The sequence below is a fragment of the Falco naumanni genome, chromosome 13 (genome assembly GCF_017639655.2).
Source record: "Falco naumanni isolate bFalNau1 chromosome 13, bFalNau1.pat, whole genome shotgun sequence".
NCBI lineage: Eukaryota > Metazoa > Chordata > Aves > Falconiformes > Falconidae > Falco > Falco naumanni.
The window spans coordinates 25143633-25159825 of NC_054066.1; the positions used below are offsets into that span (position 1 = coordinate 25143633).

General features: G+C 44.2%; 1 protein-coding gene across 1 annotated transcript in view; it reads right to left on the reverse strand.

Annotated features, from left to right (window-relative positions):
* LOC121097071 (multiple epidermal growth factor-like domains protein 6) overlaps positions 1–16193 on the reverse strand; it is a 200837-nt gene that overhangs the window by 13536 nt on the left and 171108 nt on the right. The window contains exons 23-29 of the mRNA XM_040613813.1: positions 13932–14060; positions 9085–9213; positions 6819–6947; positions 6153–6278; positions 4950–5078; positions 4646–4774; positions 3397–3528 (exon numbers count right to left, since the gene is read on the reverse strand). Of these exons, the coding sequence (XP_040469747.1) occupies positions 3397–3528; positions 4646–4774; positions 4950–5078; positions 6153–6278; positions 6819–6947; positions 9085–9213; positions 13932–14060 (903 nt within the window). The remainder of the gene's footprint in view (positions 1–3396; positions 3529–4645; positions 4775–4949; positions 5079–6152; positions 6279–6818; positions 6948–9084; positions 9214–13931; positions 14061–16193) is intronic.

Below are 16193 nucleotides of genomic sequence, written 5' to 3' on the forward strand. Positions count from 1 at the left end.
TTTTCTCTCTTTCCTGAAGGCATGCAGGCATGGGCTGAGTGGCTGGAGAAATCTCTAGATTTTTGAACTATTCAATAGAGAGGGAGAGCTTATGGTGAAGCTTTAAAGGGATACCTTTTAAAATAAAACTGAAAATTGGATTCTGCTCAAATCAGGATAGCAGATCATCAGGACTAAACAGATACACACTTTTATTACATGCAGATACTCTCCCCAGCCCTTCTCAACCATGGCTTCTTCTCAATGAATACTTCGTCATCAGTGCTTCCATCTGTCAGCACAGAAAATCTGTTTCATGTGCAAACTCTGGCATCACAGAGTAACATCTCTGCAACCCTGCAACATCTATTTCATTTTGACCAAGATGTGAAGTTAAAGATACACCCAGATTCAATTATTTAATTGGACTCTTAAGTTAATTTCTCTTCCTCCTCTTTTTCCCTTTGGTCATCATTTGGCTTTTTTATTTTAGTTCTGTTTCCCACACTCCCAAACACGTTGCTTCTCCCTGGCAAAGCTTTCAGAGTTCGTTCCTCAGCTCAAGACTGGCAAGAACTGCTCTGTTACTGAAAGGGATGCAGTAATTCCTTCCTTCCCAATTTATTTACCCTTGCAGGATTTTATTTATTTCGATCCAATCGGAAGCAGCACAAGCAGGGCAAAACCATCAGCTGCGACGCTCATGTGATTATTAACAAGGCCATCTCATCTGTTACTACTTTGCAGCAGAACTTCTATGCAGACAGCTAGGGCATTTACACAGTGTCCTGCCCTTTCAGTAGGCTCTGCCTGTATAAAGAGGGTTAGCCTCTAACCACCAGTTATCTTATAAAGACATTTTCTAATTTAACAGTTTCCTGTGCATCTGACATGTTTTTCTGAGAACAGCAGGAGCAACAGCCAGATTTCTAACTTATTTCCTAACTTTTTCCTTCTGGTTTGAGTGGGTTTGCCATGACCAAGAGCTCCTAAATTTTTTCATACCAACTGGTCTTTTCTTACCTACATCATTAATTGCATTTCCAAAAAAATAACTTCTGAAGCATCCTGTTACCCACACCTTGAAGGTGAAGCTGGTGAAGTCTTTCTGGCTCAGGGTTCACCCAGCCCAGTAAATGTCACAGAGAGATAAAAAAACACATGGGGTTTTTTTATCCATTACAACACCACTTACTGTTTTTTATTCATAACTTCACTCAAGTAGATCTGCCCGTCCACCGAGTTATGGACAATTGATGGGAACCTTATTGCTAGTTTGTCTGCTTCCTCTGGATCCTGCCAAGAGACTGTTTCAGCTCTTCACTCCAAAATTTGAGAACATGAAAGCCTCGTTGCTCTTGGCTCCTGGAAACTTGACTTCCCAGCCAACTACACCTTTTATAGATACTTTCGTGAACCTTTTTTCACAGTACTATAAATATAGCAACAGTTGCCAGAAACCATTTCCAGCAGCATCCAACCACATGTTGACTGGACTGAAGCCCATTTCACGTCTTTGGGAGTGGCTCCCTATGCTGTTTTTAATATTATATTGAAAGCTTCTTCATGCTGGAGCAGCCCCAGTTCTCCCTGTAGTGAGGATGGTGGGAACATGGAGTATTCCCACCAGTCACGCTAGCTATCCTTGGTTATCAGACAGTCACTGCAGAATCGGGTCCACAATCTTTCACTCCGTTGACCTAAACCTAAAAATAACTCACACTTCAGCTGTTTTCCTTCCATTTTTGTGTCTGTCTATGCAATGGTCAGAGTGGCATAAGGGAGAAGAGCTAAAAAACCCCCATGACAAGACAAATTTTCTCTCTCTGTGAACCTCCCACATTCCATTATGTCTCTAGTAAATGTTTAACAAAACTGTATCAATCAAATGGGAATTTGCTGCGCAAGATACTGTGTATTTTTGGAATCTAAGAGAACACCATGCCATGAAGGCTCACGTCTCATACGCTATAGGTTTAATCCTAGCTACACAGAAGACCATGGCAAAATCCCCTCTGAATACAATGAAACACAGATTTCATTTTTGTAAGTAATTTCTTTTACATCAGAACTTCAGTGTAATTATTAATGCTTTAAATGTTTAAATTCTGAAATAAAAACTTAAGGATCTAAGCAAGCTTGAGGACATTGACTATAATCTATAGAAATTTAGTAGCACATGCACAGGTAATGACTGCTGAAAGATTGCTACATAAAAGTAATAGGCTAACCATGATTAAGTCTTTTAAAATGATACTGTTAAATAGTTGATCTCCACTACTGCTGTACTATAATATTTATTATAATCTAATGTATAATGGATCCAGATGGCTTTAACCTGGATGTTGAAGGCTGGATTTCAATCTCACGTACAGCGAGAACTGATGTACAAAGGACGATAGAATCAATCCTTAAATTTATATTTGTATTTTAAAGAATAACTTGTGATGACATGACAGTAATACAAATGCCCATCTCTAAAATGAGGCTCTTTCCTATTTCTACTCTAGGAACAAAGCACACGTTTAACCCTTACTAGAGCTGCATATATTGCAGCTGGCCTTTATGTCGAAATTGTCACCCAAAAAAGCAAGTGAACCAAAGAGAGCGCCGCCCTGGATTCCTACGAAAGGAAAATCAGTGTTCACCAAAGAGAACAAGACTAGACTTGAAAGACTACAGCTTTTTTTTTTTTAAAAAAAAAAACAACCAAACAAACCCACAACAAAAACCCGAGACCATTACAAGCCATGAAGTAAAAACAAAATTAAAGTTGTAAATAAAAAGGTAATTGACTGTCTCCTTTATTGGATATGTAGGTATATGTTTCTTATCAATTGCCACATTCCACCAGAAACCAACTTTACAGATGTCCTAAAAAACCAGCCTAAGGCATGTGGATCTGGGAATATTTTTTATGATGGAGTGCTTGGCCAACTGGCATTTTGTCCTCCACACTAGTCACCATTTTTCAATCTAGAGTAACAATTTGTTTAATTTGATTGTTCCTCAGAAGGTCCTACAACTCAAGTGACTTTATGAGTCCCTTAGATTTACTGCCAATTGCAGCTTGTTGTTTTGCAATAACCATTTGTCCTCACTTGAGCACACAGAGATTTCGGGAAGTGTTTTGGCCTAGGTATTGGAAAATGAAAGAGCTGCAGGTGTAGCTGCAGAGGAGAGGTGTAAATGCAGAGGACGATAGTGATATCCTTCAGCATGGCATGAAATTGAAAATAATTTAGCTAGTAAATGAGTCTTTCTTTTTTTTTACCAGGTATTTTGATTATTGTAAATTAACACAAACTACGCTTTCTTTCTCTCAGTCAGCGCTGAAGATACTGGCACAGATGAACTCCAAGTGCCAGCACATGCTGCTGTGTAACTCAGTCCTGGGCATCCCACAAAGATACTCACGGAGGTGGCAGCGGGCCCCGAAGTACCCCGGGCGGCACGCACAGTCGCCGGTCACCGGGTGACATTCCTCATTCTCAGCAGAGCACTGACATACTCGGTTACAGTTCTTACCATACGTGCCCGGTGGACAAGCTTGGGGAAGAGGAAATGTAAACCAATAAATTAAATTTGTCTTGGTAAATATAACACTCAAACAAAGAGCGAGCTCAAATTTATTAAATAAAATCCCTGCCTACAGAACGACGCTCTCCTCCGGGACTTTGGATTTATTACATTTACTTGGGGGTTACTTCACTGCTTGATTTTGTTTCGTTCAGTCAATCTGTGCCCAACTGTCAAGAGCCAGATACAATTTTCTTGTCACTAGAAAAAATCATAGGGAAATGTCAGGTAAAATTGACTAAAATAACAGTGTAATTCACAAGGGACCAGACATTGGATAAAGACATTCTACCTTTTGCGGGGAGTTTAAACTTGCAAAGCTGCTGTAGCCCCAGCATCTTCACGGGTTTCATTTTGCCTGTTGACAGCCACATTGCCTACAGGTTTTGGACTTCCCACGTCTAATTCTTACATCTCACTTCCATTAAGTTGCCCTGGTTGTGGGTCAGGATTTAGAGTCCTTTAGTGGAGGATATGGGACACCAATGTCAATTCTTTTAATTCTTTTTTTTTTTATTTGTTTTGGTTGTTTTTTTTTCTTTTTGCTTGAGCGCTGCTCAGGCGAAGCATTGTAAGGAAGAACAAAGTCAAAATTATGCAGCTGCGGTCACAGAACAAACCTGCTTTCAAAGACAGCTCCAGACAGCCAAACTCAACACTGACGAAAAAACAGATAATGACATTTCCACGAGCTCCGACAGCAGGAATAGATGGTCACTCACGGGGACAAGGCCAGCAGAAAGCAGAGCTGCTGCCTTACCCACGGCACAGCAATGGCCACGGGCAGGAGCCGGGCTCTGCTGGCACCTCCTCAGTCAGTTTTGATCCAGTTTAGCCCCAGCTGCTCCCTGCCAGCCTGGGAGCTGCAAACAGAGAGAGGGCAAATGCCGCCAGCCCAGACTGTGCCAGGCACGGAGGTCAGAGCCAGCCAAACCACTTAGGCGAGTGACAAGCAGCCCTGGTCCACCTCCACTGCTGCAAGGTTGCTGCCTCCTCCCTCTTCAGGCATTATATCATCAAGTTTTTCTTTAAGAAATTAATTTCTTAATTTACAAGGGAAGTATTTGCATTCTTATAACAAACTTACTTTTCTCACAGCCGTAGCCGGTGAATCCTGGAGGACAGCCGCAGGCGCCCGTCAGGGAATGGCAGGGGGTACCCACGGGACACCGGCATCGCTGGGCACAGCCCACGCCGTAGCGGCCGGGCAAGCAAGCTGCAACGATGCAAACCATCCTTGTTAGGGTACAAGGCAGGGGCCAGGCACGATGCTGCAAAGCTACCCCCCCTCCAGCTACCCCCCATCCCCGCGAGCTGTCCCCAGCTCTAGATCTGGGAGGAATGTACGCACCGACATTGACCTCCCGTCGTAATGCCCAGCAGACACTCACGTTTGTCACAGTGCCTCCCTCGCCATCCCTTTTCACAGTGACACGCTCCAGTTTGGTGGTGGCAGGACAAGGCGTGTACGCAGTCACAGTGCTCCTCGCACTGCTTGCCAAACAGTCCCGGGGGGCAGACTGCGAGGAGAAGCAGAGAGAGCAACAGTTCCTCCCGCTGCCCGGACAGCATCCGTCGCTGGCAAACGAGCCAATATTGTTGTTCGTGCACATGGCGATGTATACTTAGAAGACTGAACGCCCAGAAAATATCTTTGAAATAATATATTAAAAATACTAAAAGCATTTAGTGTTGGCTATTAATGACTCCACACATGAATGTTTGCAATGACTTAGTCATAGTCTAGAGTACAAATCCAGGTGATGCCTACAGAGATGGTGATGCCACTCACTTTTACATATACAATCACACACAGACAAAGTGACAGAAGTTTGAACAGAGAAAATATGTTGTGTCCATGTACTGTTTCCGACCTCACAGGTCTCGGCAAAGCGATCAAAGAGGAAGCAAGGCCTGAAGAAAAGGAAGGTGGGCACTGCAAAGACTTTACAGCTCACACTGGTGGCTGAGGCTTTGTGAATCCTCAGCACCTCAGGAGACATCAGAAAATTTCTCGTGGCTTGCAAAAATCACAGCACCTCAGTGGCCAAACTGAAAGCACATTTCAAGTCAGCTGATACCTACTGCTTACAAGATTTCTATTTCAGGGATTTACATGGCTCTAAACATGCCAGACAGCTATGTCAAATCTGAGCAATTTGGACCACATGCAAGATCGATACAAGCTGAACCATTACAGCTCAGTTTGCTGAGCACCTCTCAATGACCCTCAGAGGTGCAGCAGCATATGGCTGATCTGGCAAACCCTTCCTACAACTCGCTCCTTTTTATATGTTCTTGCTTGTACCCGTGAGGTAGAGTAATAACCTTCATTTTCTTCGCAGGCAGGGAACAAAAGTAGGAGGAAATAAAATGATTTGGACAAGGGCATGTATTTGTGGTTGGGCAGAGACCTGCCTGCAGGGCTCCTGAGACACATGGTGAGCACCGACACCGGCATTATTTCTTTTTGGCCTACGGAACACTGGAAAAGTAAGATACAAAATGGAAATGGACTTCACATTGTGGAGGGAAATGGCTGATTGCAGAAAAGGATGTTAAAAAAAAGCATCTGCAGAAGGAACTTCCCTTACCAGCATCACAGTTGTCCCCAGTCCAGCCAGCGTGGCAGATGCATTTCCCCGAGTGCTGGTCACAAACACCATGGTGGCAGCTGCAGTTCTGCTGACAGCCCTCTCCGTACCTCCCATCCCCACACTCTGAAATGAGATGGGGGAGACTGATGGGGGGGGGGGGGGGGGGGGAGGGGGAGCGGAGCAGGCTGGAGGGGCTCCCAGAAGAACACACTGAGGACTCTGAAATATGGTGAGCCACCTAAGCTGGTCTTAAAAACTGCAGTGAGGGAGATTTTTAAGCCTCCCTTGACAAAATTCTCTAGAAACACATTATTTTCCTCTTGGAGAATTTCTTTTATTGGTTTTTTTCTCATCAAATGGAGTTTACTACCCATCTTCCTTGTTCCCAAGGGACAGAGAATAGCTTATTCCTCTTCTCCGTGCAGCCAGTTTCTAGCACCATGGTATGTCCGCGTGCCCACACCGTATCTCCCCTCAGCTTTAGTCTCTGGCCAAATAATCTGCATTTTTTCAGCCTCTCCACACCTGGTGCTCTCCAGCCCTCTTGCCCCTCCTCTCCTTCTTTTTCTGGACTGTCTCAAACCACACCTCAACAGTACTGGATTTCCTTGCAAAGTGACTGAAATGAGGTGCTAGAGGAGGGGAGGATGTGATGATACTCACCCAACTCACACGCTATCCCAGTCCAACCCTGGGGACAGAGGCACTCGCCCGTCACACGGTCACACGTTGCTTGGCCATGGCAGACACAGCGCTGTAGGCAGTTTGCACCATACCATCCGGGAGGACAGGCTGCGGAGAGGAGGTAGGACAAAAGCCCTCCGTTAAGAAGTGCAGGAGAAGGAGGCAGGTTAAACACAACCTCTCCCAGCTTACACCCCTTCTTGCCCTGGTGATCATGGAGATACGGCGGGAGGTACAGAAGAGTACAAATGGGCCACGACTGATGGAATTACACAGACCAGTGTAAAACTGGTCTGGGAACAAAACAGGTGATGAAGGGAATTTGCTATGACCCACCAAATAACCTTGAGATTTGCTGTTTGCACCTACAAAACCCACAGAACCATAGAATCATTTAGGTTGGAAAGGACCTTAGAGATCATCAAGTCCAACCACTAACCCAGCACTGCCAAGCCCACCACTAAGCCATGTCCCTAAGCACCGCATCTACGTGTTTTTTTTAAACTCCTCCAGGGATGGTGATTGCACCACCTCCCTGGGCAGCCTGTGCCAATGCTCGACCACCCTTTCCATGAAGAAATTTTTTCCTAATACCCAACCTAAACCTCCCCTGGTGCAGCTTGAGGCTCTTTCCCCTTGCTCTGTTGCTAGTTACCTGAGAGAAGAGACTGACCCCCACCTTGTTACAACCTCCTTCTAGGCAGCTGTAGAGAGCAGTAAGATCCCCCCTGGGCCCCTTTTCTCCAGGCTGAACCCCCCCAGCTCCCACCCACCAGACTGGTGCCCCAGCCCCTTCCCCAGCTCTGTTGCCCATATCCAGACGTGCCCCAGCACCGCAGCATCCCTCTTGTAGCGAGGGACCCAAAACATCTCTTTGTGCTGAGAAAGCTGGTGAGACTCAAGGAGCTACTGAATTGCCTGGTTTTAGGTTTTCTTTGTACAGTCCTCTTAAAATCACAATTCCTTTTCTAAGTGATCCTGCTACCCACAGCTGGCTGACGACATTTCACAGTTGACCTGATTTTAATTAAGCAAGTTTATTAATTCCCATCACAATCAGTTCCTATGGATAGAACCTAATTTTTTTTGACACAAAAAATACCTCCATCATGTGCTAGAGTGGTACCTTTGTAAGATGTTAACATCTTACATAACAGTAAAAAGTTCTCACTCTGCAAAAGCAGTCACCAGAGGATGGCTCACCCAGCCTTGTACACTTGGTCTACACCTCCTTACTTCCAAAGAGAAAAGAAATCCCCCAGCATATCATTAAATAGAAAGGGAATGTTTGACAATGTCTTCATATTTGAGAACGGCTTAACTTTTGCTTTGGTTTTGTATTTGAGGTCTTCACAGAAACCAGAAAATTTTAGGTTGTGTCACACATGTAATCAAGAAAAATCTGGTGCTTTCCCAATATTTTATTCCTTCATGGAAAGGGCTCTTCCTGTTCGCTTTTAAAGGAGGACCCACTTAAATGACATATTCCTCTACCCTGCCAGCTTCCACCCCCTTTCCCCAGCCGTCCTCTCGGTTCGCTGAAGAACAGCTGCTGCTTGCGTGGAGGTGCTGACTCCAAAGCCCAGCTCAATCAGGAGCACCTGTAGCAGCATCCCCAACTCTGTGGCACTGTTTATGGTGTCACGTACCTCATGGCAGAGGCACAGAAAAGGGAGCCTTCTGCAACGGGGATGGACAGACTTTTTCTGGAGGCTTGGGTGCAGGGGGTTAGGATGTGTGACATAAGTCTTAGCGCAGCCTTTCTTTGCCAGCCTCTTTTCTTAAGGCTACTTGGAGTTGGGCTTGTGCTTGAGTCAAACGTATCAGCCCAATTGCCAAGGCTGGAAGTCCCAAGGCCTTTCACATGTTCTGGATTTAGCCTATGTCTGTCTGGGACAGCATACGGTAATGATGAGGATCAGTTGGGCACAGGATGGTAGAGCAGGCCATAGAAAAGAAACAGAGTTTTATTTCAGTGTCATAACTGGGGATTTTGTGGACCTTTTCTCTCTTAATCAGCCTTCAAAATCAGCTCTCTTTCAGTTTATGACTCTGTTTCAACCCTCCCTGCCCCATGCACACTGAGCTCCTACAACACAGTGTCACAGATTTACGTAATGGACTGATTCACATCACTGTGCAGATACAAAACCAGTGACAACACAGGGCAATGAGCTGATAATTAAAATATCAATGAATCCCCCTGAGCAGAAATTTTCTTTTCCCCTTGGATTTCCAACTTTACCCTCTTGGCAGGTGGCTCCTTTCCACCCTGGGCTACAAAGGCACGTCCCGGTGATGTGATGACAGAGCGCTCCGTTGTGACAGTGACAAGCGTGGCTGCAGCCTGGCCCGTAGCTGTCCCCCTGGCAGGCTGCAACGAGAGAAGTCCAAAAAACCCATCAGGAAGCATCAAAGGTGGCATCGGACACAGCAAACCTGAGCCACAACCCAGCACGAAGGAAATTAGTTTGGAAGTGGCTTCCAACAACACGCTTTTCCACATCATAAGGGTGTCTAAGTCTGTATATTAACCATGCCTGACACTAAATAACGTGGCTTAAAAATATGTATCATAGCACATTCTGAAGAGGTTTTTATCGAAGGGCAGGATCGCTCGGGTGATGGATCAGCTGTCATCCCCTGCCCTGCGGAATGTCTTTGTGCTAAACTAATGGTCCAGCAGAACCGCCAGCTTGACAGCCTGGGTATTTATTTGCATCCTGGTAAGAGAACTGACAACTTCATTGTTTTCAGTGTTCATTTTTCACAGCTGGATGCCTTCCCTCACCCAGAGTCTCATTCTTTGGTCAGAGAGGGGTGATATTTTCAATGCATTCAGTTAAGCAGCTGGCTCCCAGGTGAAAACTTAACGCAGCCATCTCGCAAACGTACACTTGCTGCAGCTCCATTTTCAGTGCAGCTGCCTATGAAAAATGGTAGTGATAAAACTCCTGTAAGTCTCCATTGCACTGGAGATTTGGATAGCTTTAACGGCTGGAAAACACACAGTACTGCTGCCCTGTTTTCTTCAGATATCACCCAAAAAATACAAAATGAGTTGAAGAAGTTGGATAGCCTCCTTGCACAGTTTTTGTGCCTGCCTTGCAGAGGCTCTCCTTCACTTGTATGAAGCTGTCAGAGCCTCTCATCCCTGCAGCGCTGCTGGCAAGCATCGGAGAGGCAAAAAAAGCCCTGATCCATGATCCAGAAGAATGTCACATTCAGCAAGTTCAGGACATCTTCCAGGATCAGACACAAACAATGATTTTTCACCAAAATCTCTATGCCTTTGAGGGTGTCAGTGTGCAGAACAAGATGCAGCGCAGTGGGAGGAAACGTCCCTGGGGACCAAAAGGAGGCATGAAACCACCTTGACCTCAGGGGTGAACTTGGTTGACAGCATCTGACCCATTCTCAGCCCTTTTCTTCCCATCTGAGGACTTCCAGCTTCCCAAGGCAGTTCTCACAGACACCATTTCTCTCAGGACTGCTTTTCAACAGTGCTCATTTTTGTCATCGCTTGGACCCCATCCACACTGAAACCACAAGAAAGTGCAGGAGCTCAGTCCCATCACAGTTAAAGTTTGTTCTGCAAATGAGGCTTGGTTGCCAAGTTAAAAGTTCAGCCCATCCTACAGAGCTCTGGCTCAGTTTTGGGAGCAGAACTAAATATTTCCACAATACAGAACAGAACTGTATCGTAACCAAGCCAAAGGAAAAAGCAGCTCATAACCAGGTCCCCTGACTTGTTCCTAGTGGTTCGTGTGAGGTTCTTGGCGTGTGCGTGCAAAGCTCTTGTTATGCTTACCGAGAAGACAAAAGACTTTTCCAGTGAAAATTCTGGTAATAAAGCAGAAATTCCTGGAGAAGAAATTTTTATTCTACTGGGTGGATATAAACATTTTTAGCCTCTTGGTAGGGCAGTCCTGATTATCAAAGCACTTTCCTGAAGATTAAGATAACAAGCGATGTATTAAAGCTATTTTAGGAAGTTCCACAACTGAATGTACAAATATCCCCGGGCCTTTTCTCCTTTCTTCATGACAAGTGCAAAGGGAAGAAGCAATAGAAAGGTTTAAATTATTAGACTTCCTGCTTCAAAATTTTCCTCTCAGTGCCTTTCCTCTGTAAGAGGAGGATTTCTTTGTTCACAGTCTTTAAAATCCTTTTTTGCATGTAAGTAAGGAACTTGTAAGGAGTAAGGAACACATGAAACTGGAGATTTTCTTCCAGACTGGAAGTCAACAGCCATCAAAAGCATCAGGGAGCACAGGGAAATGATGGACGCTAACACTCTATAGGGTGTCCAGAAGCTTTGATTTCATGCAGCTCCTGTGGATTATTTCCCCCAAAATTGAACTTTGGCTTTAAAAGAACAGGGTATTTGCAAAATCAAGTGCTTACACCCCGTGAAATGTCAGACCCCTGGTTACCAGCACCCTGAGTGGAGACTCTGACAGACCCGATCTTTCTGTGCTCGTTTATTTTGCAGACCAGCGTGGTCTCTTTCTTACCACAAGGAACTGCTTCTGTGAAGACCCTGCTGAGCCCCAACAGCTCCAAAAAGAGGCAGTTTTAGTACTAATACAATCAGTTTGGTGGCGGGTTTTTTTGGCAGGGTTTTTTTGGCAGGCTGGAGTGGTGTTTGGTTGGATTTGGCTCTTCTTTTTGTTTGTTTGTTGTTTTTTTGGATTTTTTTTTTGAGATAGCAAAATTTGGGCAACTTTGATGGTTGTAGGAAGGTTACCCCTCTGGTACAAAGAGGTGCCACATGTCAAGTCCTGGCTTTGGTACCACTGAGGCATCACAGCACTCAATGAAACAGTTTATTAAAAAAAACCCCAAACCAAACAAGTAACACACTTTTCCTAAACCTCTTTCTCAGAAACCTAAGATATCTCAAGCGGACACTCAAAAAAACCAAACCCCAAACTAAAAAAAAAAAAAGATAATCATCGAACACAAGCTTAAGCTGAGGCAGACCTTGCTTGGCAGATTTCATCCCAGATTAATACAATTAATTTACAAGCAATTGAAAAACATGGTCTTGTAATGGAAAGCATTAGACAGCTTCAACAAAGGCATTACTGTTCGTATTGCCCGTAATTAGATAGCAGTGTATAAAATGCACTGCATGGCCAGCTTAAGATCAATTCAAATCCCATGATGTCAAAATTATTCCTCAATATCCTCCAGCACACTGCCTGCAATCTGATTACTTGAGCACAAGTGCTGTCCTTCCAGCTGCTAGAGCTGGCAAGTCCCAGGAACTGGCAAGGTGAATATTAAACACCCAACAAGGATGGGGAGTGGTGGGCTGGTATCTCCAACCCATGGCTGCCCTACTGCGAGCAGCTCTGGAGGGGCGTGCCCGAGCTCCAGTCTTAAAATCGAAATGAAGATTCATCATTTAGCCAAGAGAAAAGGAGGCTACCCTCTGCACCATTTACTGACCTTGCCCTTACAGGCCAAGGAGAACTCGGAGGCTTTGGCATCTTCACCAGCACGAGGAATAAATCAACCCAGCATAAAGCTCTACCGGCTGCAGCACCAGAGAATAAATAGTTGGTTTTTTTCTCATGTGAGTAGAGGGGGGCACAGAAGGCCATTGACAAAGAGCTGCATTTCTTAATTGAATTTAATGAAATATGTAACAAAGCCTCCCATCCCTAATGCAGTCTAAGGAGCGGCAAAGGGCCAAGGTGACACATTGCTAATGCCGTGGCTCAGCAGTAAAAATGGGCTGCGGCCAAGAAGCAAACACTGTACCTGTTCAGCAGCACCTTTTCTGCTCTTCGGTATGGCTACACGGCTCCGGCTCTGCACTTATTTCACGGTCAGCTCATTAACCTACATCCAAAAGGGAGTATCACCACCACCATCTTCAGGTGGTGGGGGATGAAGAGCCAAGTGTTCCTATGGGTGGGGGGTACAAGGAGGCAAAAAGGACTGCAATAGTGGGATGTTTGCAGAAATATCGAAAAAATGAAAAGATTCACCAGCATTGATCCTCCTGTAAATCAAAAGAGCAGGGGATTTTGCAAAAGCCATTTCAGAAGACAGGTTGCGTTGCATGGTGGGGGCAAATGAAAGAAAATATTTGAAGAGCAGCACAGCCCTCAAACAAAGCTGATTATAACATGGTGTGTGGCTGGAAAATAGAATTGTTTCAATACAAGTAATATTTCTCTCTGTTTTCTGAATTAAATCAATTTTCTATTGCAGAAATCTGCAAGCTATGGATTAAAGAAGTCTTAGGAAAGTGTTCAATGATAACTCAGTAAGTGGGCTCCCTGTGGACCTGCTTTGGACCCCAGCTCTACAACACAGCCCTGCAGATGGCAGTCATATTTTCAAAAGGAGGTATAGACCATGACATCATCCTAAAGCGAAACTAGGAAGCAGAGAGGCTAAAACCTGAAAATCTTACCCCCCCCCCAACGTATTTGTTAAATTTTGCAAATAAGCTCAGCGATCTCCATGCATACTGCCACATAGCTAAAGAAAAGTTTCATTTCCCATAAAATTTAGCAAACAGTTTCTCAGAAGAGTCAATTTTATATACGCATACACACCAACATACAGAAAAATCTTACTAGCTTGAAGACTGTTGGGCAATATATACTTGTGAAAATCTAGGAATTTCTAAGAATTAGTTAAAAAACTATTTTGTCATGCTGATATAACAAAATAGTCCCAGCTCTAAGTTTTCCACTTTGTGTATTTGTAATATGTCACTGTATGATTGATAATTAGGTGAGATATACCAGAAACAGGGATACTGCATTTCACATCTTAATGTCACACAAAAATAAAAAGCAGAGATTCATCATATGCTAGGAGACAGCCCTGCTATTTAAAAAACCCTGATGCTTATAACATTTGACAAGTGCCAACAGCTGTTAAAAAAAAAAAAAAAAGTTGATCATTTACACAGCTACCAAAAAATGTTCCCTTTTTTGGCATCTTTGGAAAAGAGTGTGACCTATCTAAAATTATACCCTGGCAGGTCATCCTACATTCCCAGAAGAACCCCGTGTTAGGGATGGAAGGATCTGGGCACAGGGATGTGAGGGTGGCTGTACGTACGCTGCTCGCAGGTCTCTCCCAGCCAGCCGGGGAGGCAGCGGCATGTTCCCAGGACGTGGTCACAGCCAGCAGCATTCTTGCACTTGCACACCTGGTGGCAGTCAAGCCCAAAGAATCCATCTGGACAAGCTGAAAATGTAAAACATTTGTTTTTAGCAGAGGTCCTGCTTTCTTTTTTTTTGTATAAACTCTAGCTCGCAGACCTAAAAACACGGGGCATTGCTCATCTTTTCACGGATGCTTTGTCACACGTCACTCTCTGACTATGCTTAAGAGCCAAAGTTGTTTCAAGGGTTAAGCCTGTACAATTCTGCTACGTGCATCTCAGAAAAATGTGACCCATTTTACACAAGCAACAGATGTCTGCATAGAAAAACACGGCTGAGAATACTGCAAAGCCAAAAAACAGGAGAGAGCATGGATCTGGATTCACACAAGCCAGTCCTTGCGCTTCCATAATTGACAGAGGAAAAAGGAAATAATCCAGTCTAACGCAAGACCACAGGACCATCCCTGATGATCTCGCTGCCTTTTGAAATGCAAAACTTACGCTCCCATTTACCGTTCTGACACTTCTCTAAAGATTTTTTAACAGTGAACATAAGCCACAGTGTTGTAGTTCAGTGCTGAAATGAAAACCTGGCAAAGAGAACGAATAGAGAAAACCAAGACATATTAAATGTAGCAAAACAACTCCAGGCACTCCGTACTTCCATCTAGGACACATAAGGAACAGCAGCCCCATGGACCCAATTTACATCTGCACCAGTGTTGACAGCAGTGAAAATAAGGCATTGGTGTTTGTCAGTGGGCCACATCACACCCCAAATGCTGCATTACAAGAACATTGAAGCTGCCGTGCAGAGTTAAAAACCAAGAAATTGGGAATAATATTCTCTATGTAGCCCAACTTTAACCTTTCTGTCTGCATATATATGTGTGTGTTTTTAGATTATAGAAGTACATGTACAATTATGTTATACTAAATGATAATAAATCTGTAGATACACACTGGTATGTCATTCTTTCCACAGAATCCCAGAATCATTCAGTCTCAGGAGTGATGGTGCTCATTAAATAAGCAGTTATTCAATAAAATTTAGCTCTTTGTCCACCTTGTTCAATATATCCTCATACTTCTACCATGAAATTCGAATGACTGGCTTCCCAATAGAGTCTTATGATGATGACCATTGTATACACTACCCAGCAATCCTCCACACTAACTTCACAGCTCTCTACCATGTCAGAATAACACCGTTATCCATATGCATCTTCCACTGTTAGACTTTTCTGTCCCTTTTCTTGCCCTGTGTCTTCTTTACACCCAGACTCTTGGTCCCAGTCTGCTCATACTGCCTCTTCCACAAATGTAAGTTCAGTCCTCTCGCAGAAAGCACTGCTGTCTTCTGTGCTCACAAGGCGGGGAAGTTCAGTATCCGTAGGTGCAGGTAAACCTGGGCCTCCTGACAGCAACGCGGCGGTGTAACACACCACGTCATCTGCTTTGGCTTTTCTACTCTCAGAGCTCTTCTCAGCTTGCAACTACATACGATTGTTTCACCTACCCCAAGTGAAAAGGCTGCTCTTCCCTTCGTGCTGTCCAGACTGCGGCAGCTTCTTTGGCATAAGAAAGATGTCAGACTTACACCGCTTTCCGTCTCAGAAAAACAGAAAAGTGCCTCATACTGATGTAAAACCATAATGCATCCATCAGCCTCTGTTCAGTTCACACTGGGGAGAGAGCTGTTATCAGGTTGTAAGGAGGAGACATCAGCATGTGGTTTCAATCTTTATGTCCTTATTTATTATGCTTCTGCAGCGTGTATGGCAGAGCATACAAGAAAGGACTTCTACTTAACCCTAGGTGACTTCAAAGGCTGACAAAGTTTTTCTTTGTTTAATGAAGGGACTACACAGTGCTGTCAGCTATTTCTAGAAATGCACCATATTTATTTTTCCCTTTTATCTTATTAAAACAGATATCTTGCTGGGCTATCATATGATAATGATTAACTGCTGAAATCCCAAAGAGAAGCCCTGTCAGTCTGTCCTGCGGTAACACTGATTTAGACAGTGGTTCAAATTCCAGCTCTGAGCGCTGCATTTCACAAGGGCTCTGTGTTGCTGTTACTAATGCATCAATTAATAAACATACTGTAGGAAAAGTCAGAGACTCTGCTGCCTCCAGTTTGCGGGCTAATTGCGTGGCATTTTGGGATACTCAGCCAGATCAAGCAGCAAACTGGATAATTCTTCTGC